Here is a 26,333-nt window from a genome sequence, read left to right on the forward strand (position 1 = left end):
CGATTCGGCAGCATCTGGAGTCTGACAAGCTTTTATTCTGTTTAGATATTTAAAAGCATTTAGTAGTTTGAACATTATTGTCAGATTTTGTGTGTTAATGTTGTTTTAGAAGATCAGGGCCTCTGATTTGATCATTGCTGTTGGGAACTGGAGAAAGTGCGGAGAGTTTAGCCATTACGTTGGATTTCTTAATCCATAGTTCTGTAGTCTTTATTCTTGTTCATCTAGCTAGTAAAATGATGGCAGTAAAAAGTTCTAAAACTTCAAAATGACGTCGCTTTAGGTCCTTTCTTTACTGGGGAGGTCTCAGTCCATTAATCTAATCAGTCTACAAAGTCAACATATTTACCTAAACCAGGACCAATATGTGACTTCCTCTGACTGTGGGAAGTTCATAGCCTTCCTGCTCTTGCCAGCGGGCCCCTCCCGTATATTGCTTGGAAAACTAGAAACCCAGCAGAGAGCAGTAGGTATTTTAACCCAAGCACAAGTTGGACCTGGGAACTTAGTTATTTGTATTTTCTTCATGTTGTGAAGTTTCTTGGATTTAGTCAGTGACTGATGACTAAAAGTGGCCTCAGCAGGTACTTAAATTACAAGGCAATATGAAAATGATTGAGCCATAATGTAAGAGTCAATACAGTTCAAGCACTTAAGGTTGGGGACGTTTTTTTAGAGTTTGACATAGTAACAGATCCCTGTAGAATTTATTCTTCCAAGCAGTCAAAACATACTGTATTTGCTCCATTTCCTATTGAAATCTAACAAAGGAGCCAAAAATCAGATTTCCCTTTCCTGATAATAAAGCTATTCCTTTGAGATTAGAGCTGGGAATGGATATCTTTTTTATATAACAGCTCCTGCTTATTAATTGAATGCTCTTAGGTAATCTTGTATGCTGGTTTGCATGAGAGTATGTGAGGAGGAACACATCTAACCTGCGTGTTTAATATTAGACTATTGTAATTGGCTTAAAGTTGGAGACCCAGCCTGTGCTTGTAGTTAAGACTGGTATAAAAGAGTTAAGAGCAGCCCAAGGTTGTTAGATCATTTGGAAACTGATTACCCTTTCACAGCGTAATAAAGTAATTATGAATAGTGTATGAAAATTGGTTGCAGTCTGTTTCAACATTATGACTGCCTGTCTTTAAAAGAAATTGCATTGTCCTCTTTTGTGTTGATCTTATAATTTGCATATTCAAAGCATGTTAGATATTTGCCACTTCCAGATGTAAATGTGAAGTAGCATTTAAAAAAACAAATTATGCCATCTGTTTGTATAGGTTTTCTGTGAGGTTTTTCAGTTCTTGATAATATTTCACCTTGGGTCTGTTCTCTTTACAATAGTACATGCCACTGTTGCTAAGGGAATTTGAAGTATGTTCTGGTGTAAACTGAAAGAATTCTTTCATGAATGGATGTAGTAGTTGCAACGGAGCAGGGCTGCTGCAACTTCGTCTGTTGGTAGGGTATTTCAGTGCAGCCCTGACATAAGAAAAGGTGGTGTTGGGAAAGAAAGAGTCATGATGCTCTATTTTTAGCTCAAGTAGCACATGATCAAATGGTCCAGTACATGGGGAATATCAATGTGAATTTTTAAGATTTAAAAAAAAAATATATATATTAAGAATAAGTTTTAGTCTAACTTGACTTTGTGCACAAATGAGATCTGTGGCTTTGAGTGATACAATTTGTGACTAAAGTATCGTTAATGTGAAAAACGAGTTATAGCTATGATCTCTAAATCACAACTAGGAATGGTTTACCTTGGGATTGTTTTTCCTGTGCTTCCTTTAGAAGTCCCCTCCCTACTGGAAGGATGGTTTAGCTGCTTGTGAGGCAGTTGCGGGCTTACTGGAATTCAGCAGCATGCCCTTGATTACAGGTAGCACTTTGGGTTGTCTTCCAGCAGGGTGATAATGAGGATGGACCGGTGCAAGTGGTAACATCCTGCATCACGTCACTTTTGTCTGCTGGTACTTGAGAGTCTGGATTTGAAGGACTAATTGTCTGAAGTTTGCCCTAGAAAGATGTGCAAACTCCATGTAGTTGCTAAAAGCAATTCTTGTGGATTTTTATAAAGCGTGGAGTTGGTAATACAAATCGGAACAAAGCTAAAGATGTACATGCTGAACTTTCGAGTTTGACTTTTTTTAACAAACACTGCTGTATAAAGTTATATTTTTGGCATAAAGTTTTATTGAATCCATGCTTTTGGCTGAGTGCTTTTCTTCTGAGGCCATACTGTGGTATCTGAGATGCCAAAGGTAAATGTAACTATCTTGTTCTGTTACATTCATGTGGGAGTTCAACAGTGGTTCAGGATTTCAAGAGCACTACAAAATTTCTGACAGCAAAATCTGTGCTCAGTACACATCTCTCAGCTCATTTCGAATATAGAGAGTTGTTGCTGGAGATAAATTATAAGTATTATATGTCAGGCTAATAAAATTCTGAGGTCATTTCTCTACTCTGAAACCCATGCTGTGATGTGTAGTGTGAAGTTGACGTGGGTCTCACGAGAGAGCTCCAAGAGGCGGCCAGCCTCAGCTGTTTGGTTCCTTGAGCTCAGTTGGGGGTTACTGGCTGCCACGTTCATCTTGGCGCTGTGGTGTTGGCACGAGCGTCTTGGCAGAATTGCAGTGCAAAGCCCTCTGGCATGGCAGAAGTGGAAGCTTAGCGTAGTGCAGGTACGACAGCATCTCTGCACCTGCAAGTCTGTATGAGCTTTATTAAAATACTGTGAACAGACTCTCCAGTACAATGCCATGACTTTAAGCTAAACTGGTGTGTTAGGTTTCTATCATAGGCTTTTTCATAGCTGAAAAATCAAGTCCTTAACCAGGCTGCTTCAGAAGTATACCTTGGTTATTCTGCTGCAAGCTGAAGACTGCACCGCACCGAAGGCTACCTTTTCTGTGTTCGTACATCTTTAAGGTTCCTAAAGGCAGCTGACACAGCTGAAATACCCATTGAAAATACTAAACTAAGCATGAGATTCTGCAGTGTGTTTTTTGCATTGCTGTTCTGGATATCTCAGAGTTCAAGGAAACTCCAACCGGGCCAGACATGCTTCATAAACACTGGTGGTGTTTTCTTCAAAATTGACTTTTTAATGCTGTTTGAACATTTGAAATGCACCGGTAGCTTAAGTTTGTTTTGAGTTTGCTTCCATGGAAGTTCTAAAGTATATTAGCTATTCTTCTTAAGCAGATAAACAAGTGATTGAGTCCTATAGAGAAGTATGTGGATAGATGGTGAATAATAGAAACTTTCCCCATGATTTATCTTTAGGATGTTTAAAGCTTTTCCTGCCTCTTACAGCCTAAATTGTGCATGTGACTTCAATTTATTTTTGTTTTGAAGCATAGGTCTTAATATGTGAAGGAAACAGTGGTTGTGTGTGAGGGGTTTTCTTATTTTTTCCTGGAATTAAATAGGGATTTTTTTTTCTCAGAAGTCTTGCTGTGGTTTTTTGCTTTGTTTCTTTGGGGGGGTGTTATTGGGTTTTTTGGCTTCCCCCCCCCCGCTATTACTTTGTGGGAGTTTTTTTTAAACTCTGGGCAGTGTGAGTGAATTTATACCCGTCTAGGAAGTAATGGACAAATAAATAATATGCACAGCACCAGTGAAAAATCATGAAAAGGTTTTCACTTTGCTGTTGGGCTAAGAGCTTGATAGGTAACCTTCTGTAGGAATTTATCTTGTTCTTCCTTGGCCCTATCAATGCCATTTGATGCTATACATAAAAATTTATTTCATATTGTGAATAAATAATAGTTACATAATTGTTTTGAAATGTCACTTATGCCAAAGTTCATTCTGATTCACAGGCCAGATCATAATTCAGTGTATGTTAAGAACTAGTCAGCAAGTAATAAATCTCACCATAGCTGTATCTTTTATCTTATGGGAGAGGCTACTGGACTGTAGGAGAAAACCGGCTAATCCCTGAAGTGTTGGATAGATTTAATTAGGTCCCAGTTGCTTGGGTAACTGGCACTTGGTGAATTTTCTTCTGTAGTATTTTGAAAGTAGCTCCTAAGTCAGCTCCTGATTAGGTTAGTGTTTCAGGAAAAAAACTTTATGACATGACATCCTTCTAAACTCCTACTGGTTTAGTTGTTGAATGCTCATGTGCAGAAAATGATGGAAACTTCATAGACAAGAATCTTCAAAGGTATGCTTTTACAAGAAAACTTTATTGCATCATATTTATAATAAATAGTGTGTAACTTGTTTTGCTGTCTTTGGTTGCTAAAGGATCACCTTAGGTTTTTATTTGAAAGAACAAGCGAAATATGGTAATCCTAGTTTATGTTACTGTGGGAATAAAGAAAGTCGTAAAAGGTATGCCTTGGTCACAGATGGATTAAACACTGCTACGAACAGTTTATGGTGCTCTGCTTAGCCTAGTGTCTTATCCACTAGAGACTGCAGTTTTAAGATCTTTTAACGTTGTTTCAGAGCTGTTACTGGTGTCTAACCTTAAAACTTTACCTAGAAAATAGAGTTAGGAATTTCATACTGCTTCATTTAGGAAAAATAACCTCCATTTTGAAAGTATTTTTCGTATGATACGTGGCTTGTGTGGTCATCGGGTATGCATGTGTAAAACATATTTAAACACGCATGTCATGGGGTATTAGCATATAATTATGAAAGCTAAGGATATTTTGCGTTATTTTTTTATTTCATGTGCTCATTCTTCTCTGTAAATGTTTCAGGTCTCTTACTTCTGTGAGAATGTACGTTCAGCACACAGAGGATGAGTAGTCCTGGATTTAAGGAGGGCAAGCCACAAGGCCACAAAGTCAGACTTTTGCCACAGTACCTCTGCCGTCTCCCGATTACTATTAGTGGCAAATGATGAGATGTGGCGTTATTGTAATGTGAATGAGGCCACCACATTTCATGTGGGGCTTAATAATTGTTTACATTGGTTATTCTACACTTAATGGCTTATGGTCTAATTTTGCAACATTGTTCTTGGCAGCTTACAAGATCAGACCTAAATACATTAATACAACTATATTGCCTCATTCTGTTACATGAGATTCCATTACTTTAGTCATACAATAGTTAAGAGTATCTACTGAGAGTACTGGAGGTAGAAATTATATTAACGTCTGAAGCATGACCAAAGTCAGAAGTTATTTCATGCAGTGTTAAAATACTTCCCCTTGGTTTAGATTAGAAGCAGGCTGATCACTTGGAGCATTTCTTAATGTTTTCTCCCTCTTCTCATGAAAGACTCGGCCAGTTATGAAGTCCCTTTCAAATGGGTTCATTAGCAGCGGCCAGCAGATTACTGATGCAATTGTTCTTGTGGCAGAGAGAGACTGCTGTTTGAAACACAATGTGTACTGTTGAAGCACCTAATGCGCGAGACCGGTGACCTGGTCCTTTTTTCAAAAATAGTGTTTCAGATCTAATGAGGAATTCAACTGGTTGCTGCCCAGGAGCAGTAACATGGCTACAAAGAAGGTGAATTTTTCTGTTATCTTTGATACTATATACTTTTTTTTTTAAAGAAAGCTCACTGATTTCCAGAAAAGTGAACCAGACTAATCTAAAAATGACTATAGACAATGTTTTTTTGTTTGTTTGTTTATCTGTTCTACTTCATGATTGTATGTGTTAAGGTAACCTATATCTTCTAATTTTCCTTGCTACTTGTCAAGAAAAACAAATCTGTGGGATTTCTGTGATTTCTCTCCTGTATTTAAAAACTTACGACATCAAGAGATGGAATATTTCCTAATTACCTGTCCACTGCCATTTATTGTCTTACACATTCAGCCTTAGCTGATGATGGTATGGGAGTAAGCTGGCCCTCTCCGATTAAAATGAAATGAAGCATTACAATTGCACAATATTACACATTGAACAAGGGAATCATGCCTTAATATTATGTGGTGATTTAAGTCCTTACTATTTGAAGAGGCAGGAAGATAAAGTCAGGGACTTTGGATAGTAACAAATTTTGCTGTGGTATACCTGTATGCATAAGCAGTGTAGATTTTCTTTCATGTTTTTTTTCTTAGAGTGGAAGAGATGAAGTTGAGGGGAGGAGGTGGGTGTATGCTTTGTTTCTTGCTGAGTCCTATGAGTATAGTCTGGAGACAGCTTGTTGCAGGTCTCCCAGGGTCTCGGTGTGACCTTGGGCAAGTTGGATGTATTCATGGATGTCTAAAAGACACCTAGCTCTATTTTTGGGATGAAAGTATGTTGGAAGTCAAATGCTGATATTGACAGCTTTGGTTTTCTATCACTTAAGGTCATACGAGAGATCATATGATCTCTTGAAATATAGACCCTCTTTGCAAATACCTTTTAACATGTGTTTTGAAATCTTTAGCAAGAATGTAGAAGGATAATTAGCTGTTGTGTAGGTTTACTGCAGACAAACATATTTAAACAGTACATCTCTGTCCCACAACTTTCTGTGCTTGTGCTTATTCTTTCTTACACACAGGCTTGTGTATGTTTGCTTTTTGAATAATATTGCTGCTGCCTCACAGCAGAACCTGCTCGTGTAGCTGAAGAGTAAAGATCAAAGGTCATACTTCCACTAGTAAGGTTTTACTACTTTAAATACTAAGTACTTGTTACTGTTTTCTGTAGATGCAATAAAGGAAGTGAGATGTAATTTAATACGTTTCAGTTGTTAAGTATTGTGAAATTATGAAGAATATGCTGACCGTTTTGCTGTAGACAGCCTATAATATGAGACAGAGATCAAGCCTGCATTTCACACATGAATAAGCACACTTAATCTCATGATTACAACAGTGCTTCTGTACTGGGAAGAGAGGCTTTGTAGGAAAGAAAATTCTGACGTCTGCTCTGTCATTAACCAAAATAAGCTGCTCCTCAGAGAAAATGAGACCAATGTCTGAAATTAAAGCCGGTTTCTCTAGACAGAAATATCATCTGTCTTAATGCTTACGTAAAAAGTATTTTAAAACAGTGGAGAACAAAAAATGTCCTCTTAATATCTATTGCTCATTCTGACAACATTGTTTTTTCCCCCTTTGTCGTAGGACTGAAAGAGAGCAGAATTTCTTTGTTTCCACTGTCGTGGAATTTTATGGAGCACTTAAGTGGCATAGTTTTAGTTAGTCTTGTAGATGGTCTCTGCAACTCTCAGGATGCTGCTTTCTTTAGAGAGAAATTGCTTTAATTATAGCTGCATTTCAGTGGAAATATCTGGTCAGTCAGCTCATCATAGGAGCCCACCCTGCAGTTATTCTTCCATTTTGAGTAGTTCAAGTACACAGGCAATTGTATGGAGTTAAATAAAACAGTTGATGTGGCTGAAGACCAGAGTTTTTGCCTTTGCTGCTCAAAGGGGTTTTTCCAAAATAACCTGATCTAGTTTTCATTTCGGTGATTTAAATGAAGATATTTTGGAGGCTTTCTAGAAGATGAAAGGATTGCGAAAGGGCAGTTCAGCCATTCAAAAATGAAACATCCAATCGAGAAAAGCATAGCTATATACATCTAGATATAGGGAATGACAGTTTGGTAGACACTTGTAGACACGTTGCAGAGATGGAGGTACCAAGATAAAATGTAGAATGGAAACTGAAATTATTTGTGAGTGGGTAGAGTTCTAGATGTAGTTACATTTGCAGTTGCCTGTAAAGCAGCAATGGTCTCATTCTAACAAACACACACAAATGAATGTCTTCAGTATTATGCAAAACTAATTTCTGTCTTAAAATAAGTGACTTCACAGGAAGGCGTAGGTATGCGATGTACTGGTAACTTTGATAGTCATGCATTCCTTAAAACTAGAGCTATTGTAAAATGGATGTATGATTCTGTTTCATGGAAGTATTCTTTAATGTTACTGTTAGCTTGGTTGCTATTGTGTACCAGGAATTTCTCTTTATGCTTTGATTTCTTTGTTGGTGTTTCCCTGGTCTGAATTTAGAACATTTTGGAATGTTTATATTTTACTTATTTTAGTAAACATACTACAGACTTTTTTGCCACAGACTTGCCTGTCAAGAAATCCATATGCGTGCTTTCAAGTTTTACCCTTTTTGCTTCTGAAAGTCTGCTGTCTTTCTCTGAAACCTCTGTCAGCAAATGAATTTTTTTACAATACTTTATGATTTATCAGGAGAAAGTATAACTTATTTGGTGTATGGATGGTCCCGTGGCTAGTTTGTGGTGATGATGGTTGCCACTGCCTTTGTTTTAGGTTCTGCACCCTAATACTACTTTTTGTCTCTTATCTGTGTTTTGTTGGCTGAATAGTTATGCTGCAAATCCAGTTCTGGCTTGATATGGTTGCTGGAAGGAAAGCAAAGTAATTGTGGCTGATAAAAGCATAATCTGTTCAAAATAATCTGCTGTATATCATAACAAGTTCTTGTTTAACTTTTTTTCTGTTTTAAATGTTGTTAAGCAACCTTATAATGCAGATGTTTTCTTGGCTCCAAATGACTTTAAATTCCCTAGATAATAGTTCTTGTTACAATAGCAGCTCTTTACAGGTCCCTTGGGCCTTTTCTCCCCTAACAGCCTTTTAAAGTGAGGGAGCTATGTTGCATTACATGGACATTTTAAAAAGTCCTGGTTTTTTAATGGTGTTATGAGATGACTACTTTACTCAGACCTATATTGTAGTAATCATTTACATTAGCCTGAATGACTTGAGAGAAGAGGAAGTAAATACATGGTTTCGTATTTACCGTCTGTGGATCATTGTTTGTTCCCATATGTTATGGCTATAGAGGCCATTAAAGCACCTTTTAAAATGACTAGAGGAGTTCTAAGCATTGTGGTTTAATAGAGTGGATCGATACAGCGGGCTGGGATCTGAATTTTTGTACTGTAGTCATAGTTGTGTATCTTGGTTGCTCTCTGGTTTTGAAGTGGCCACCTAGCCACTCAGCCCTTAAGCTTCTTGGTATGTGTGAGAGGTGAAAGGGGCATAGGATTTGGGAGGGGCTGTCTTCAATGTTTTATGTATCACAGCATGGTAAATGAGGGCTGAACTCTTCAGGTGGTGACCAAACTAACAGCCTCATATCAAAATGAGTGTGCAGACAGCGCCAGTGTCCCCGCTGTTTTTTAGATTCCTCACCCAACAGTAATAGAATAGAAAGTCTAGCTAATTTATCTGTTAAAAGTGGGAAATCTTATTGGGAGTACAGAAACTTTCTAAGACTGTATTGATTTTATGTTGCTGCTCTTGAATTAATGCGGGGAGAAATCCTGACTTATTTGGAATTACATTACTTTTATGGAAGCCTGTGTGTAAAACTGTCTGAAAGCAGGTGTTGTCAGAAAGCTTTTCTCAGATCACTGTTGTGAATATGGTACATAAATTGCCCGACCATTTTTTGGAGGAGGCAGGAGCAGCGGATATGTTCACCCCGAATATTATCCCTGGCCTTTCAGTCTACTCTGTAGTCAAAGCTGACTGTCTTGTAAAATTTTGTTCTTAGTACTTATTGAATTTATGACCTTTTGCAGGTAGATAGTTGTTGTACCTGTCCTATGCCAATTAGAATACCACAAACAAAGTGAAATGTCACTTTCCTCTCTCAGATTCTTACTACTCCAATTTTTAAAAATCCTCGCAGTTGCCAGGTAAATCTGGCTGCTTTCTGAGGAAAGATTTAAAGGTTCTTGAAGCATTTTTGAGTAAAATGAAACATATTCCTCCTGAAAATGTAACTCCAAAGACATGCAGAATAGCCTGTCGCTTTCTGTTGATAAATGCAGAAGTAATTTTTTTGCCTTGTGAAATCTTGCTTTGTTTCTGGGAGGAATCTCCTTCACTCTTCTCTTGTTCCTTTAAGTTTTGTAGCATCAACATTGTGTTGAAGAGAGGGTCTTACGATGTTATCTAAGCTATCGTCCTGCATAGCTCGTCTGTCAAACAGACCCTTGACCTGGATTTCAGAATGATGCCATAATATCCCAAGTCAGAGCATATCAGTGTGAAGGTGGGATGTGCAGTGGGAGAGTGCTGATATGCAGCATTATACAGACTGTGATTTAAAAACTGACAGCTGTGAGCATAGCTGGTGTAAGGCATGGCTCAGAAATACGAGATCTCCTGTTTTTCTTAGGTCAAGTTGGGTAAATAGCGGGGGGGGGGGGGAAAGGTTGTTGTCTGTCATGAGAAACACCTTGAATTGTCTGCTTTTGTTCAAGTGATGATTACTTCTCAGCTGGGAGAGATGCTGATGAAGTCAGTGCCTGTTTGTTTCCTTCTCTACACACTAGCTTCTTGAACCATTTGGGGATGATTAGCAGAGCGCGGTTCAAAGTGAACAAACACGCTTTTAATTGCATGCACTTAGAGGGCTTACAAGAGCTATGGACTGTAAATATGTAACGCATAATGACCATTACTGGCCAAAGTGTTCCAGTACTATATTTGTGTTATAAACTCAAAATGCCAGTGAAGGAGATAAGGAAGACAACTGATAAGAGGCGTATCATTCATTGGAGAGAGACTTGTAAGAGCTTTTTAAAAGACTTTCAGCAGACTTGCTTCCAGGAGGGTCGCAGACTAGTTCCGTGGGCATTCAAGAATAGGCAATGGACTCCTTCAACACCCACTCAGCTGTAAAGCTGGTGAGGCACCAACTAGATCGGCACAGTCCTCAGAGGAGAGTCATAAGGTGCATGAGAATAGAGAAAGAAAAGTAACTTTTTTACTGACCAGTGCATTAATGTTGCAGGAAGAAAGTTTGTGTGTGTGTATGTATATGTGAAAACTTCGGAAGCCAGTTATCCTCTAAAGCTTGCAGAAAACTTAGTGAATGAATCCTAAAGTAATAAAAGGCTCATCATATTTACCTTACTTCATTCAGAGATCTCAAGGCTTTACAAATGCTCAAATGCTTTTAAGACATCTTAAGGTTCTGCAACAGGTACTGCTGCATGGGGTTGTTAGACATGTTAGCTATCAATATTTTCTTTTTCTTTCAGTAACATCAGTCAGGAAGAGTTCTAGTTCAAGGCTGTGTAAGTTGGTTGTATTTTCTTTTCTTACTTGGCATTAGAATGTGACTTGAATTGGCATGGCTGCGTTCACATTCATAGCTGGGTCTTTCTTAACAACTCTTGAAACCACTTCCAGATTGTTTTCTCAAACTATTAACTGACCCCCCTCAGCATCCTAAAAAAGCCAAACAACAAACAAAAGTCACCGTGCAGCATGTCAGAAGCATTTTAATTGAAGTAACCTTTTCTCAACTCCATCCCTGCCAAGCTTTCACTCTTGTTTTTCAGGTGCAGGAGTAGCAATATTGAACTAGTATTACACTGAACACAGCACAACAGATAGTGCAACAGTAGTAAAGACGGCATGAATCTTTTTTTTTTTTGGCAGCTATCCACTGTTGTAGAATAGTCTAGTGGGATGTGGCATAAGTCTTGCGTTCTGTTGAAATACAAAGTCTAAAGGAGCAGAAGGCCCAGTACTATTTATGAATTTCTGGTATTGACAGGCTGTATGCTGCCAGATAGGATAGTTCTCTGCTGCTGCCTTCAGGAGCTGGGTTCATTTTCCTTTCCCTACTAGTGGCAGGGAGAGATCTGTGCTTAGGCTCTGTATGTGGCAGTTGATTGGAAAATACTGTAGGTAAACTCAGCAGGATCTGGATTACGAAAGTTGGGGCAAGTATCTTTAGTAAAATCTCACTCCAAACTGTGTGAAATACTGTCCAAGGGTAATGGTATAAAGCTCTTGCTGTATTTTTTTTTTTCTTTCTATGCTGGTTTCTCATTGAATTTGACTTCAGTTTGCAACCTGTGGATCTGTGTTGTCATGAGGCTAGTAGCTCTGGCTCTCCAGTTTGAGATGATGAATGGATTGTGGGGGTAGGGAATATTCTGAGGTATATCCTGCATGAACTCTTAAAATACTTTGTCACTCTGAATATCTGCAGCTCACATTTTCAACAGCAAATGGAAGATAGGGAAAGAGTGTGGGAGTAAGTAGGTAACAGATGTTTTTAGTCTTTTCTGAAACTTAAAGGTTAAACTTCTGTGCGCCTCCCCAGGGAGGTCTAGCCCATGCAGTTAATGAGCTTTATCATAGAAGGTGGGATCTTTTGAAGTGTAAGCTGTATAGAAGCTGCTCCTTTGTGTGTTTGAAGCAGGCATGCCTGTATTTGAACTACAGTGCTAGTGCTGCATTTTGCTACTTGAAGTTTAGCACTTCGTTCTGCCTGTTACAGCTGAGATTTCCTTTTCCTAATGTTGTCTTATTAGGGTTATTTTTCACAAATGATCTTGAAAGTTTTCTTAAAGCAGTTCTTCAAACCTTATGAGTATATGGGGGAATCTTTATGGGCTGTTTTCTTTTCTTTTTTTTTTTTTTTTTTTTAATTTAATCCCTTGTACTAAACCCAAGTTAATTCTTCCTTGACATCAAAATTAAGAAAAACTCTGTGGAAGGAACTCTAGCAGTTGCAGCACATACTTCCTTTAATCTGGCATTTGCTGAAAACAGTGCCTTTTTATCTTGTGATATGAGGCTAGAAGCTTACAGAAGAATGGTCCTGTTGTGTTTATTAAGACTGGTAACACATGACCAAACAAATCTTGTTAAAAGATTTATCTGTCTGGCTTAAATAAGAAAAAGGAGCTCTTCTCCATATTTTTAGTTACCCTGCGTACTTAGATGCCTTCCTGTTTCAGTCTCATAGCATTTCTATTGGACTTGCTTTCACATTATCTTTAAAACCTGACTCTTTAATACTAGTTAAGAGGTTTAAGTACTTAATGTGCAAAGAGGTGGTATGTATGCCTTTTGCTCTGGTAATGATTTCCAGGTGTATAGATCAAATGACTGTAGAACTGTGTGTAATGGGTAGCTGCAGTTTGGCAATCTTAGTAACTCACAGTGCCCAGATCTGAATATAACTCATTTCTCATGGGAGAAGTAGTATCCTGCTTTCCTGACTTGGATGGGAGGATGTGAAGGTTTTTGTGTCTGAACAAATGATGAAACTTTAATTTGAACTAGATTTAAAATGCTGGAAAAAAATTCTCAACCAGGTGAATGTGGGGTAATGATCAGTTGAAAATAATGATTATGAACTTCCGCACTTCAGTTTTTTAAATGAACTTTAAAGTTTAAATCGTGTCTGCTTGATTTCTCGTAAGATACTTCGGCAATAACTTTTTTTACATTGCATTTGAAAATGCATGGGCAGATCTAATCATATTCATTATGACATCTTTTGTTCTCTCTGTCTTTGGGAGTGGAACTGAGAAGGGTTTAGTGAGAGTCTCAAATCTAACACCGGGCTACTTTGGGGTTTGACTGGAGAAGGACTAGTGATAAGAGGCGTGTATATCCTGTGTCCTGAAAGGTGGCTGGGACCTTTGTGTGTTACTTTTCAGAGTGATGCTGCTCTCAAGTTGCCTGTGGAAGAGGTGAAAGGTACAAAAGACCATTTCAGGAATGCAGGGACTGTAACTGCAGTGCTTTTCTTTCCAACTTCATTTGCACTGAAGTGTTCCTCTTGAACTTCTGTGGGCAGAGGAGTCATCCTCGAGACTTGTCTGAAGTTGTTACGATTTTAACTGTTCTGAGAAACTGTTGTGCAATGTTAAACACCTTTTCCATATAAGAACAGTGTTTGCGAGCACTTAATGTGCTTGGGATATCTTACTAAGTAGAAGAATGCTGTGGGGCAACGTTCTGAGTTGGTAAAGCACTTGCTTTCAGACTTCTCTTTATTTGGGACGCTTAATACCAACTTGCCTTCGTGTCTGTCCCAGACTCCTAAATTAAGGTTCCTGTCTCCTACCAGAATCCTGGTTTCCTCTGTCTCTTCATCTCTGGAGGCCTGAACATTTTAACAGGAATAAGAGCATTTGAATATGATTTGAAGTCGTAGGTATCTGCATTTTCTGCTAGAAAGCAAGGAACAGAAAGCTTCAGCAAGTAGCTCTGTAAGCACATTTTTGGCTTATGTTTGACTTCTAAATGGTTTAAGATAGCAAGGACCTTTAATGTCTGATGGCATACTGGGTGGAGATAAATAAAGTTATGCCATAGTAGATGTAATAAACTTACTTGGATAAATGGATGTATCCTGAGGCTCTAGTTAAAAATAACAACAACAAAAAAATCTTAAGGGTGTGATTGCAGTGAAGCTAACATTTTTCCTCAGGTTTTTTCAACTTGCATTGAACAAATAATGGACGGGGGCTATTCTTCTAGTCCTTTGTATGCCAGTCTCAGCCATTATAAAATGAATGTTCCCCTCTTAGCTTAAATGACTTCTTTCCAAGATTAATCTCTAAGAAATTCCCTATGGAAGAAGCAGTAAACCAGTATCAAAGGCAGTTAATACTCTTCAGCCTGTGGTGCTGTAACCTGAATTTCTTTTCTGTAGCATGATGACAGAAGCAGCTGCTTTGGTGGTGTTTGGTATAGTGAGAATGAGGAGCTGCCAGTGAGTAAAACTACTGGAAACCCAAGCTACAGAGCTTGCCAAAAACCACTTAAAATTTTCAATGTATTTTCTTCTACTGTCCTAATCCAGATTTAAACATCTCTGATTACTGTATTTGGCAATATACATGATGTATTATCTCAGTTTACTTTAGAGAACACAAAAGAAGGCTCGCAATATTTTTGTAATTTTTGTGATGGTGTTAGTTTTATGGGTTCCATATTCATGCACAATTACATATAGAATGATAGAAGTGCTTAACCCACTACAACAGCTGTAACTGATGAATAATGTTGAGTCAGCAGATATGTTTTCACAGTATTTACATTTTGGTCAAGAGTGATTAGGCAATATTATAGCTTTTGAATATGGAGTTGGTAGTATGCTCCTGTTCCAGTGTGGTTGGTGGGTGAAGTAAGAATGTGTGAGATGAAATGAAAATGCTTAAGTTTAGATGATGTAGTATTTCAGTTATAAGATACTTTCTGCTCTTATGGTTGAACACCATACATTGGGTGTATGCTTCTATTTATAAATCGCTATTTGCTTTTGGTTTCTGGTGTTAGTAAATAAAAAGTGGGGAGGTAGCAAGGGGAAATGTTGTATTTCACCGTAGAGGCAAAATATGTCTTGGAATCCTTAAAACATGTTTGGATCATTGCTTAAATAATAAAGATTTTATTTATCAAATACTTCTCTGTGGTAATAATGGCTTAATCTTAATTAGGTGGTTGCTGATAAAACAGTTTTTCTTTGCTCTTCTGGTAGTCCTGTATTACTGCTACACAGTTGAGGGTGTATAACAGTATTTTTCCTCTGTGGTTCTCCCCCCCCCCCCCCCCCCCCCCGCCGACTAGTGGTGCAACTACTCTTAAGGTTATGTGACTGCTTTATTCTTAGAGAGACAAAAGTAGTCATTGTTTCATGATGATGATGGTTTAATCCTGCAGTATTTTTGAAATTGAATTTTTTTTTTTTTTAGTAAAATAGTCTTGGGAATGTGATATATTTGCGTAAGGAAGTTGAATAGTGCTTGCGATGAGATTTCATCACTTGCTTTTTTAATGCTAGTTGAACTAGATAGAGACTCTGATTAGCTGAGGAGGCTTCCTGTACTGTTCATAAATACCTTGGCTATGAAAATTACTTTTGTGTGGGTTCTCCTGAAACAGGAGCTAGGAGGAGGGTGGCAATTTTGCTGTATTTGTAGCTGGAAATTTCATAGATGAACAGTCTAAATGAGCAAATTGTGGTATATGCAAATTCTTGTACAGCCCTACAGTAAACTAAATCATTATGAACATAGTGTTTGTTTATGCAATGTTACTCCTCTATGTAGAACTTTGTTGTGCAAATAAAAAAAAAAGGGAAACCCCCCCCATAATAATTGGACTTGTAATAAAAACACTGAAGTACTGTGTTTGAATTTAATCTGAGAGAAACAACTGCAGATTTAGGTCCTCATTATGTGGAGAGTTCTGTTAAGCCCTGCAGTGTTTGTTCTTGCTTGTTGATGGTGAGAACTGGAATTTGTCAGTGCTTCCTCTGCAGTGTGTGACCCTTGACATTCAGAGGCTTCTCTTTTTGCGCTCCGTGGCAGGTTGTGTAGGGGTATTTTCTCTGTGCTGGCAAGTTGTTTTTGCCTATGCCCATAAAAGGTGTTGATGAAGATAGAAAAATCGAGTAAGGGGAAGTGCATTTGCTGTGTTACTCTTCTAAAGTGATTTACCCACCAGCCATGTGGAGGTCACTGTGTACTTGATGTGGTGTTGACCCTTGAGCAGACTCCACTAGTGTAAAATGGTTCACTTGAAATTTACTGTCAAAGTTAAGTTTGGCAAGGAGCAGCTTGCACTGACATTGTGGCTGCTTTTTCAGAATTATCTGCACAACTCTGGTTCCTTGAGACTTAGAGAATACGAGGAGGAGCTCAGAATGTTTCAGGATGCGTATAAAATTAATATGGATTAATTATCTGTCAGTTACTAATCAACTTTGGTTTACTGTTCCTTTAAATTACTTTTTCCTTTATGTTTAGATGTGTGGGGTGGTTGGCCCCTTCTTAGCTTTCATCTTGAGGCTTCAAGGAAAAAGGCCTGTAGCTGGCCAGGTTTCAAGCCTGCTTTTTCTGTTGTTTGCCATCCGTCCCCAGTAATGAACTATTGTGGTGACTGATGGATTTTTTTTTTCCCCCCACTTGGAAATTATTAAAAAAAAAAAAAAGACATTCTGCACTTTGCAGTCAAAGGAGGGTGCTTGTGCTGCAGTTGGCTGTGCCAGGAGAGGGGTGTGATCTTTTATAGTGTTGAAAAGACGGTGATACTGAGATCTTCCACTTGGAAGATACACTTCCACCCTTGAGGGAGGAAAGAAAAGCTGATGCAGCTTCTTTATGGACACTTGACTTAAGTTTCTTGATAAAAGTTATGGTAATTCTGTCATAAAAATTAGTGCTTTACGCTCGGGAGAGAGAGCTGAAGAAAATACATAGGTTGCATACAGATGGGACTGTTTTAAGAGTTGTTTCCTGAAAGTAGTGTCTTCGTAAGCTATAAGAAGGCTACTGTCAAAGAAGTGACGGTGGAACATAAAAATTCATTTGGTTATAGCTGCGTTGCATTTAGTCCCTACCTGCGCATATGCTAAGTTTTGTTAGCACAGTTGGGAAATGAAATGAACAGAAAGTGTTTTTCCATCATGATTTTGTGCAACTCAGACCTTGCATAACCTTAAGAACCAGTGGTACCTATGCTGGTGGTAAACCTGTATATCTGCACGTGAGCAGAGTTCCATATTGTGCCGTCTCTTAATGATATTGGACTGTGCATGTGCTTCTTAGATGCTGCTGAAACATTCTTGACTTCACTGAAAACAAGACAAAAGGACTTGCTCCGTGGCTTTTTTCCTTTAAGTTCTCCAAAAATAACTTGTAAACAACATTCAAGTTTTAATAAACAGGAGGAGGGTAGTGATATACTACAAGTAAGACAAGAAGCAATAGAAAAAGCTCTGAAAAGAACAACTTAATTGTTTAGGCTTAAGTTTCTTGTGTTTTTGTACCTAACTCAAAAATTGAGTCTTTGAGAACTGGGGCTAGTATATAAGAATAATCAGAAGTGGCTGGATTTTATCCATGCTTGGAGGTCACTGAATAAAATTTTTAGGTGTGTGTCATATCCTTTAGTTTCTGATCTCTAAAGAACACATAAAGATCTCTTGTACACAGGTTGAGATGCCACTACTTGTAATTTCTAAATTGCCCTGGGAAAGTAGTTAGTTTTCATTCAAAATGAATAGATTATTTACTCTCTAAAGTAAATTTTCTATCAACAACAATAGAAAAAACCTTCAAGCTTGCTACTGGCGAATTTCCTAGCCTCTAGAAATTTAAGACACTTCTTACTGAGTCCCTGTAGACCATTGCTATCGCTATTATCTGCAACTTCTCTGGCAATTGACAGGTTCATTGTAGTCTTCTCTACTGGAGTTTCGTTGGATTCCCCTTGTGTGTTACCAGAATGATGGCAGCTGCTATAAGGAGGAAAGAAAATAGAATCATTTCCTACCTGATGATCGGTTCATTCAGGAAATGCCTGAGAGATTCAAGCCACAGCCTGAATTGTATCAGCAAAAGCAATTTGTCTCTCTTTGGCTATTTCCATTGCTGGAAGTAGTAGTCAACAGGGACAAGAATATTGGTAGTCTGAGATTCATGTAAGAGTGAAGAAATTTCAAAAACACAGGATCACTGACTTCTCAGCTGACTTCTTAAAAATCAAAATAGTCTTTTTCCTTCTGTAATGTGGCTTCAGATGCTTAATGCGTGAACATTCAGTCTTCTTAGGTCCCTGACTTTCATGCTATAGCATTCTACATAGTGGACTAATTTCAAGTTGCACCAAATAGTAGCTTCCTGAAAACTTATGAATTGGATGCGGGTAAATTCAGCTTTATCCTGAATTGGTGAACTAGGGAAAAAAGGTAACTCACCTTTGTATGCTGGATACGCCCTTCTTGAAATATCCTTCTTTCATGAATATTTACAGAAAAAATGGTATGTTATGATTCTTGTTCAGTAGTAGCTGTAACTGTTCAGACTGCTGCTATTGAGCAGTATTAAAAGGCACTTGCAAATACTTCACTTGGTGCAAATTCACTAGAGCCTTTCCAGAAAAGGTACCAAAAATTCTAATGTATGTGCTGCTGGCTGTCACTCAAAGATGTATCATGCAGCCTGTCAGTCCAGATCAGTTCGATTTGACCAATACAAGGACATTTTAAGGAAACTCTCGATTTTGAGTCAAAAGAATAAAGGCTATAACTGCATAGGGTCAGTATTCTTTACCTTTCATTTGACTGAGGTATGGTAATAGTGTTTCATGGGGAATTAATCCAGACCCCAGTTGCAGGGTACTGGAGGGGAGTTAGTGAGCGGGTGTGTGGTGCTTAGCTGCCCATGGGGGTTAAACCACGACACTAGGTAACTGTGTCTGTGCACTTGGTTGTGGTTTGAGGGTCCTGGCCCGTAGGTCCAAGCTTGCAAATGCTCTTGTAACAGTAAGTCCAATTTTTTAAATCTAAACTTGCATTGAAGGAAAAAAAAGATGCAGTTGATGTTAACTGTATTGATGAAATAATCAAGGAAGTAAAAACATAGGATTATCTCTTCCCTTCCTATTCCCCAGCAGGAAACGAAATGTGTGAAGGTGATGAGTTATAAAAGCTATCTCCGTGTGTTCTGTTATTGGTAAAGCAAGCATGAAAGGTCGTATTTTTGATACATGGAAAAGCAGATTTTGTTAGTGCGCTTGTCACTACGGTGGTTTGGTTTCAATTAATTCATTCCTCTAATCAGTGGATTACAGGTTAGCTCTATTTTTGGAAAAGCAGGGTAGGGGGAAGATTTCCTAACAGATTGCCCTGGAGGTGGCAGATGGCATTCTTTACTCTGTACCAGCTTTGTAGGGCATCCATTGCTAGTGGTGTTGAGATGTGAAACAACACAGCCATTTGCTAAACTTTTTCATTTGCTTTGAGGAAAAAAAAAAAGTTGTAGACTCTTCCTTTCCTGCACTTCTCTCTTCCCAAATGTTTGTTTTCACTTGCATGCTTCCTATTCAGTGTCAGGTATAAAATGACGTGTGTTCTCAGCGAGCACTTCCCATCCAAGAAGTTGTTATATTTCTGTGGTGAATAAAACAATTTTTTAAGGAGTTGTGAGACCTTTTTGAGGATGGAGATAGCTTCAAACATTTTAGACACTTCATAAGTTATCATTTCTACGAATGCTTCAAAAGACCTCCTTGTATTTTACTGTCTTGTGTTTTCTATACTGAATTGCTTTAGGATGTGGGGTTTTCTTTGTTTTTAATTTTTGTTTTCAGAAGTTGAAAGAATTTTGAATATTAACATGGGCTTTTCCCCTCTTTCTCCCCCCCCACCCCTTCAAGAACCTTTTTAAAACGCTGGGGTTGTTGGAGTGGTTGAATTTTTCCTGGATTTGAGTGAGAAATTCAGAAGACTGAAGCCCAGGCTCACTGTCTACCTTTCACGGAGGCCCAGCCGTGAGAGGACAGAAGAAGGCACGTGGCGAATCATGACAGCGGACAAAGAAAAAGACAAAGACAAAGAGAAGGACAGGGATAGAGACCGGGATAAGGAGCGAGACAAGAGAGACAAGGTGAGGGAGAGTGAGAACTCGCGTCCTCGACGGAGCTGTACATTGGAAGGAGGCGCCAAGAATTATGCGGAAAGTGACCATAGTGAAGATGAGGACAATGACAACAACAGTGCCACCACAGAGGAGTCCACAAAGAAGAGCAAAAAGAAACCACCCAAGAAGAAGTCCCGGTACGAGAGAACAGACAACGGTGAAATAACGTCCTTTATCACAGAGGATGATGTTGTATACAGGCCTGGAGGTAAGAAATTCTTATGTTTCCTTTGAAAGTAATTGTACACCAGAGCTACCAGTTAGTTGGCTGCAGCAGACAGCACAGTGTGGTATCTGTTAATTTAAATTATGATTGTCCTAGGGGCAGGTTCCTGCATTTCCATTGGAGACAAATATGGATATGCATGCAAAAGCTTTTGACTGTATCTTGTAATATCTGATTTGTTGGAATGAACTTAGCTCCTCTTTGAAAAAGAGCCACCCTTTTTTCTTTCTACTGCATTAAGTATCTGTGTATCATATGGAATGTCTGTCCCTGGGAATTTTGAAACTAAATTGGATAAAGCACTGAGCGCTTTGCTCCAACTTTGAAACAAGACCTGATCTGAGCTAGAGATTTGACTAGGTGGCATATAGAGATATCTTCTACCCTTCCCGACAGGTTTTTCTGTGAGTCTGTGATTTCTTTGTGGAGCTCCTCTCCTGTCTTCTGTTTGTGAAATATAAATCATGTGACTTAAGATCTCATACGTATTATGCCATTGATTTCACCCCCCTCGTTAATAGCTAGCTAATGCCTACGCACAGCAGCTTAGCTATTGGTCAAAAGACAGTGTCAGTTATCAGCAAGTGTCTGGGATGTTTTGGGGACAGAAACAGAAGCTTGCAATGTGCTCTGGATGTCTTGGACGTGCCTCTTAATTACTGCCAAGTTCACATAAGATTTTTAGGGTCTCATGTAAAGTTTCAAGATCTAACCTGTGGCTGCTGCCAGCTAACTTTTTCCTCAAAATGAAATTGTACTTGAAAATCAGATTATTCAGCTAGCTGTATTCCTCATTTCTGAGTAAAAACTTTGTGTTCATCTACACAGCATTTTAAAGGTGTTGATTGCAGTTGTTTGTTCCACCACAAGGAATAGTTATGTTTGGCTTTACTGTTCAAAGCATTGGCTTAAAGGCTCCGGTAGTTTTATATTACTTTCCTGTAAAATGATCAATATGCTGTAGTAACACCGCTGGAGCAAAATAGAGATGGATTCAAACAAAAAAACCGTGGAAACTAACGAGGTAAAATCTTGTCCGATTTTTCCACGAGATGCTGTATATCTCAACTGCTACAATCTCATTGTATGGGTACAGATGTAAATGTTTTAAATGCTCTCTGCAGTTGTAGTTGCTGTAAACGCTCTAAAATGCTAGTTGTATGTGTGGGCATTATCAGCTGCAGATACAGATGGGCTGAAATTCTGCTGGTTTTGGAGGTGTTGCATTCCATACTTGTTATTCTGTGTGAAAGTTGTAGAGTCTGTTTTCACTTAGATCTACCAACGTTTGTCAAAATAGCTTATCTATTGAAATGCTTCAAATATCACTTCAAACCATTCAAAAGATATGTTTTTCTCTTGGTCAGGGCTTGTAGCTGAGTAATATTTGTTGCTTGAGCAGTAGTCATAGGGAGCCTGCAAAAGCGTCAGCTTTGGTGGCAATCTTATTTTCAGTGTCAGAGGATGAAAAATAATTTAGAATCTGTTAAGAACAGCTGTTGTGTGGGCCCAGTAGTACAATGCGATACACTGGCTTTATTGCAAAAAGACTTTGCTTAAAATTAAGATGGAAAATCAGGTTGTGATCTCGATTTTATCCTGTAGTAGGATAGAGGAAGTATTAGCACTCTATCCAGTAGGTGCAGTGCTTGGAGTACCTCTGATGTAGCAGTACTTGGATAGAGGGTTATTTGCAGAACAGCAGGGATCAGTACTGTAGTTATACAGAGTTTGCACCGTTGCCAGATGATTGACAAAGAGGGGGAGAGAGCCTGTAAATGCTGGTAGCGTGGGGAGAGCTTAGATTCTTTATGCTGTATTTGTCATGAGACTATCCGTTCAGAAGAGAAACCTTCTTTATGTACAGACTGGCAAGAGCTTCAGTTATGGCTTGTACCTTCTCACGTGCCAGCAATTACACGCTGGGGGAGATGCTATTTATGGACTGAAATGCAAGGTAAAGCCTCAGTCACAGCACAGGCATGAAGATGTGTCAGAGAACCTGCACGCAGCAAATACTCTGTAAATGCTGGCCAAGCACCACTCAGGCCTTATGGGACTTCAGGGAGCACGCATGGTTGATAGTGTGGGACAACAGTCTTCTCTAACAAGCCGAGTACTTCATCAAATGTATTTTGGTGATGGTGGTTGCAGATAAGGGAGCAATTCCTCCTTGTACGAGTGTTGTTTGGAAGGGTTTGGAAGAGGTTGCGTGATCTGGTAAAGGATTTGAAAGCTGGTCTGTCCAGTCTCGACTAAGACTAGTGCTGGCCGTAGGCAGCTTGCTTCATTTTCTCTTTGCCCATCTTTCTGCACTGTTTGAAGAAAAGGGGGTGGGTGAAGGTGTCTGTATCTGATCTGGAGGAGGTTATCTAGCCAAAGAACAAGGAAAGCCATAGAACTCGTGATAATTGAGATATTTTATACCTGTTTTGTAATTTAAAATTCTGCTTATTAAATTTTACATTTTATTAGTAGTAATTAGCATAAGAGATGTACCCTAGCACTGAAACTTTTCTGTTCAGTTTGCTTTTTGTGCTTTTTTAAAATTGCATCTGTCTCCTGTCTTGAAAACTGCAGAGAGCAATGAGAACACACATTATAGGCTAGCTCATTGTTGGAGGGACATGAGCCTAGCTGAAACCTTAATTGACTACACTGATTTTTAGATTTTATTTAAAACATAATTTCTTAACAGGAGTGAGATCTTGAATACACATTCCAGTGCATAATATATTCTAAAGCCATTTTAGCATCTATTACAGATGCAAATCTTAGCTTCCGTCTTATGGCTAGGTTACATATAGGGAGATGTATTTGTAGCTAAGGGTACAAATTACGTAAAATTTAAGAGGGATTGAGAGAGTTTAATGAGGCTTGCACAGCAAGGATTAGAAAGATGAAAATGAAAGGTGTGTGCAGAACGGATAGCTGTCTTCAGTTTACATCTTTTAGGCTTTAAGGAAAGGAAATCCTTTCCATTCATTTGATTCTTTCTCTTAAATACTCTTACGTGGATGAATGTTAAAGGTCTGCATTTTCTTACTGTGAAGTCCTTGGTAAAAAATCGCATTCTGTGTTTACCCCATTGCTGTATAGTACTTAATCCAGCACTTAATACTACTTTTTCCTGTGCTGAGCTCAGCAGCTATATTTGAGTAATAGCAAATAAACTGTAAATAAATAATCAAGATCATTGGAATTTTTTCAAATGAAAGGTTACACTATATTGTTACTATATAAATACTGTTCTTATTAATTTGCATAGATATAATGAAAGTACGCATAGCTTTAAACCATGTATTAAAATTTATTGAGTAGAGCTCAGACAATGCTATGCAATTAATCTTCTACTTTGTTGGAAATCACACGGGCCTATCCTAAAAGCTTGTTGGCCCGCTTCCCCATCTGTCCTCTCAGTTTCCACAACCTCCCTCCCATTTCCTTTCCAATCTAATCTGTGGGTTTTTTCTTTTTTTTTTCTTGCAGTTCTTACTTTGCTCTTGTCAAAATGACTGTCACGGTAACATTTTTTTATTGTACAATGTGTATTCAGATTTGCCTATAGGCTTCCTTAGCATAAGGTAATGATAGTGTAAAATAGTTGCATCAAGACAGATTTTTTTTTTTCCCCCTCCTCTTAAATTGTTAGATTATTTAATCATGAATTTCCTTCTGTTTCTAGTGCAGACCGATCCCCTTCTTTCCTACTGGCTTTTGCCAAAATCGAGCACGGTTTGAAAGGGTTGATTTCGTGTAGTTCGTATGCACGTGCAATATGGTTAACACATGGCTCCTAATTGGGTGTAGTCTAAAATTGGTGGTCTTGTTTTGTAGTATGTTTTCTGCAGTTCTACACTTTTGATTGTCAGACTATGAGCAAATTTGAATACTTTGATACTCTGCTGTGCAAAACAGACTTATAACTACATCTGTTGTTTGGGTTAGACAATTGGTCTCCATGTATGATTTTCTGTATAGAAGAACGTACTGAAGTGCTGTCAGTCAAATGGCTGTCAGTGTATTGTACTGGACTTCAGTGGCTAAGGTGCTTTTGGAACAGCTGTCGAGGCTTTTTCCAAGTGCCATGCTACTCCAAACACCATTGAGTAATGTAGTGGCTTTTGTATAGGCCCTGCTTTTGATACTTGGTTAAGAGAATGATTTACCTAGCTGAAAGAGGGAGCTATGTGATGGAAAACAAATAGCGCTGTCAGTAATTTTCAATTTCTGGCCAACGTAATGAAAGATAGAAATGGTAGTGATGATACTGTTCCAGAGAACCTTTTTTCCCCTCCCTGTTCTGGAGGGCAACAACTTGCCTAAAGTCTTACAAGGACCTGATGTATGGACGTACTTTTCTTGTGTATCTTCAGCTTGTCCTTGAACGTGGAGATTTTCTTTTCAATATCCCAGTAAACTGCTCTTGTGAAGTTAAAGGGTTAAGATTCCAGAGAAAGTACATAGCAGAAGTATCTGCATCAAAGTAGTAGCTGGTTATGTGGATACTTTTATTGCCCTGTTCCTTTTTGTTCTCTGAACTCTTGCATACTTTTCTTGCTAGAGGAAGCAGTATTGTCCCTGTCCCCTTTCACCCTCGGTCTGTTCAACACATCAGGAAGGGGTATTACTGTATTAAAGCCACAGAACTTAATACTGAGGATATTGTTGCTACTGAGCAGACTGCTGTAATGTCATCATGATAGCACCTTGAATGCTGGACTGGAAAAACATAGTTGGATGAAAGTCTGAGTTGATTTGGAGCCTCAGGAAAACAGATGACTTGATATGTCACCTGGAGATGAGGACAATATTGTTTCCTCTGCCTACGTAGAAACATTTAAAAGGATCTGAAGGAATTAAAAGGATTTATGAGGATCTGTTTCTACAGTGACATCAGTAGCTATATAAACAGCACATCAGCAAGAGGAATCAACATGAGGTAACACAAGGTGAAATGCTTCTGCAGGGAGAGTAGTGCATTATAGGACTTAATTGTTTTCTAGCAAATTGCTTCGGAATAGCTTACATGAGAGCCTCTCTGTTCTAGGTGCTTTAAGATCTGTGTGAAGTTGGAAGAGGCGCGGCGTGTTAGATACGGAAAGTGCAGTTTGATATGGTGCAGGGAAAGAGGCAGAATTAGCTTTACATGGATCCTGGAACATCTGGCCTAGTATATGAAAAAAACAGGAATGTGTCTCTTGGCCACTTTGGGGTGTTTCAGGCAATCACTGTTTGGGACCGCTGTTGGACTTTTTGGTTTAGTTGCCTTTTTTTAAGGTATGGGAAATCACTGTCACTAGGATGAAAGTGAGATATTGCTACTGGAAAATACAACTTGAGTACTAACTTCTCTGGATTTATAGGTGGTTGTCACTTTAAAGTTTTGTTAGATTTCTGTCCCTGAGTGCTGTTCAGGAGGCACCATAACCCCATAAGCTATTATCTGGACAGGCATCAGAGAAGGAGAGAGAGACTGAATTTGCAGGTTGGATGCACTGTTGTGAAATACTGCTGCTCAGTTGTCACCAAATGTATCAAAGTGAGATCTTACATGCTTTTCACTTTGATACGTTCTGTGATTATAGAGTATGTGGCCATTTTTCAAAGGGAGCACTTCATAAGCTATGAAATAGTTTGCAGTCTTCAGTGGCTCAGATTTGAAGCCTGCGGTTGTTGGGTTATTGCGCTATCACAATGAGAAAATAACAAAGGATGGTGGGTCATCTTTTGCGTGAATCTGCAGGCCTGACATCAGTGTCCTGTGGAGTGTGGCCAATGGAGTTCCAATCACAGTAGAACCAGAATTATATTTACTTCAGATTTAGTTGGACTGAGATTTCTTCTAACTATCTTAAAATCCACTGTCAATTTGGTTAGCAAGCAAGTATTAGGACTTCCAAATTTCCAAGCTTTAGTTTTTACTGATGTGATTAATTGTTAA

The 26,333-nt window shown here is 38.7% G+C and overlaps 1 protein-coding gene across 4 annotated transcripts in view; it reads left to right on the top strand.

Moving 5' to 3' along the window:
* The window catches only part of RERE (arginine-glutamic acid dipeptide repeats), a 256,830-nt gene that overhangs the window by 56,709 nt on the left and 173,788 nt on the right, over positions 1-26,333 (top strand). For all 4 annotated transcript variants that reach the window (XM_076356292.1, XM_076356295.1, XM_076356294.1 and 1 more), the window contains exon 2: positions 19,901-20,371. In XM_076356292.1, coding sequence (XP_076212407.1) covers positions 20,047-20,371 — 325 coding nt within the window. In that variant the 5' untranslated portion in view covers positions 19,901-20,046. The remainder of the gene's footprint in view (positions 1-19,900; positions 20,372-26,333) is intronic.

Source organism: Aptenodytes patagonicus, chromosome 19 (genome assembly GCF_965638725.1).
Source record: "Aptenodytes patagonicus chromosome 19, bAptPat1.pri.cur, whole genome shotgun sequence".
Taxonomy (NCBI): domain Eukaryota; kingdom Metazoa; phylum Chordata; class Aves; order Sphenisciformes; family Spheniscidae; genus Aptenodytes; species Aptenodytes patagonicus.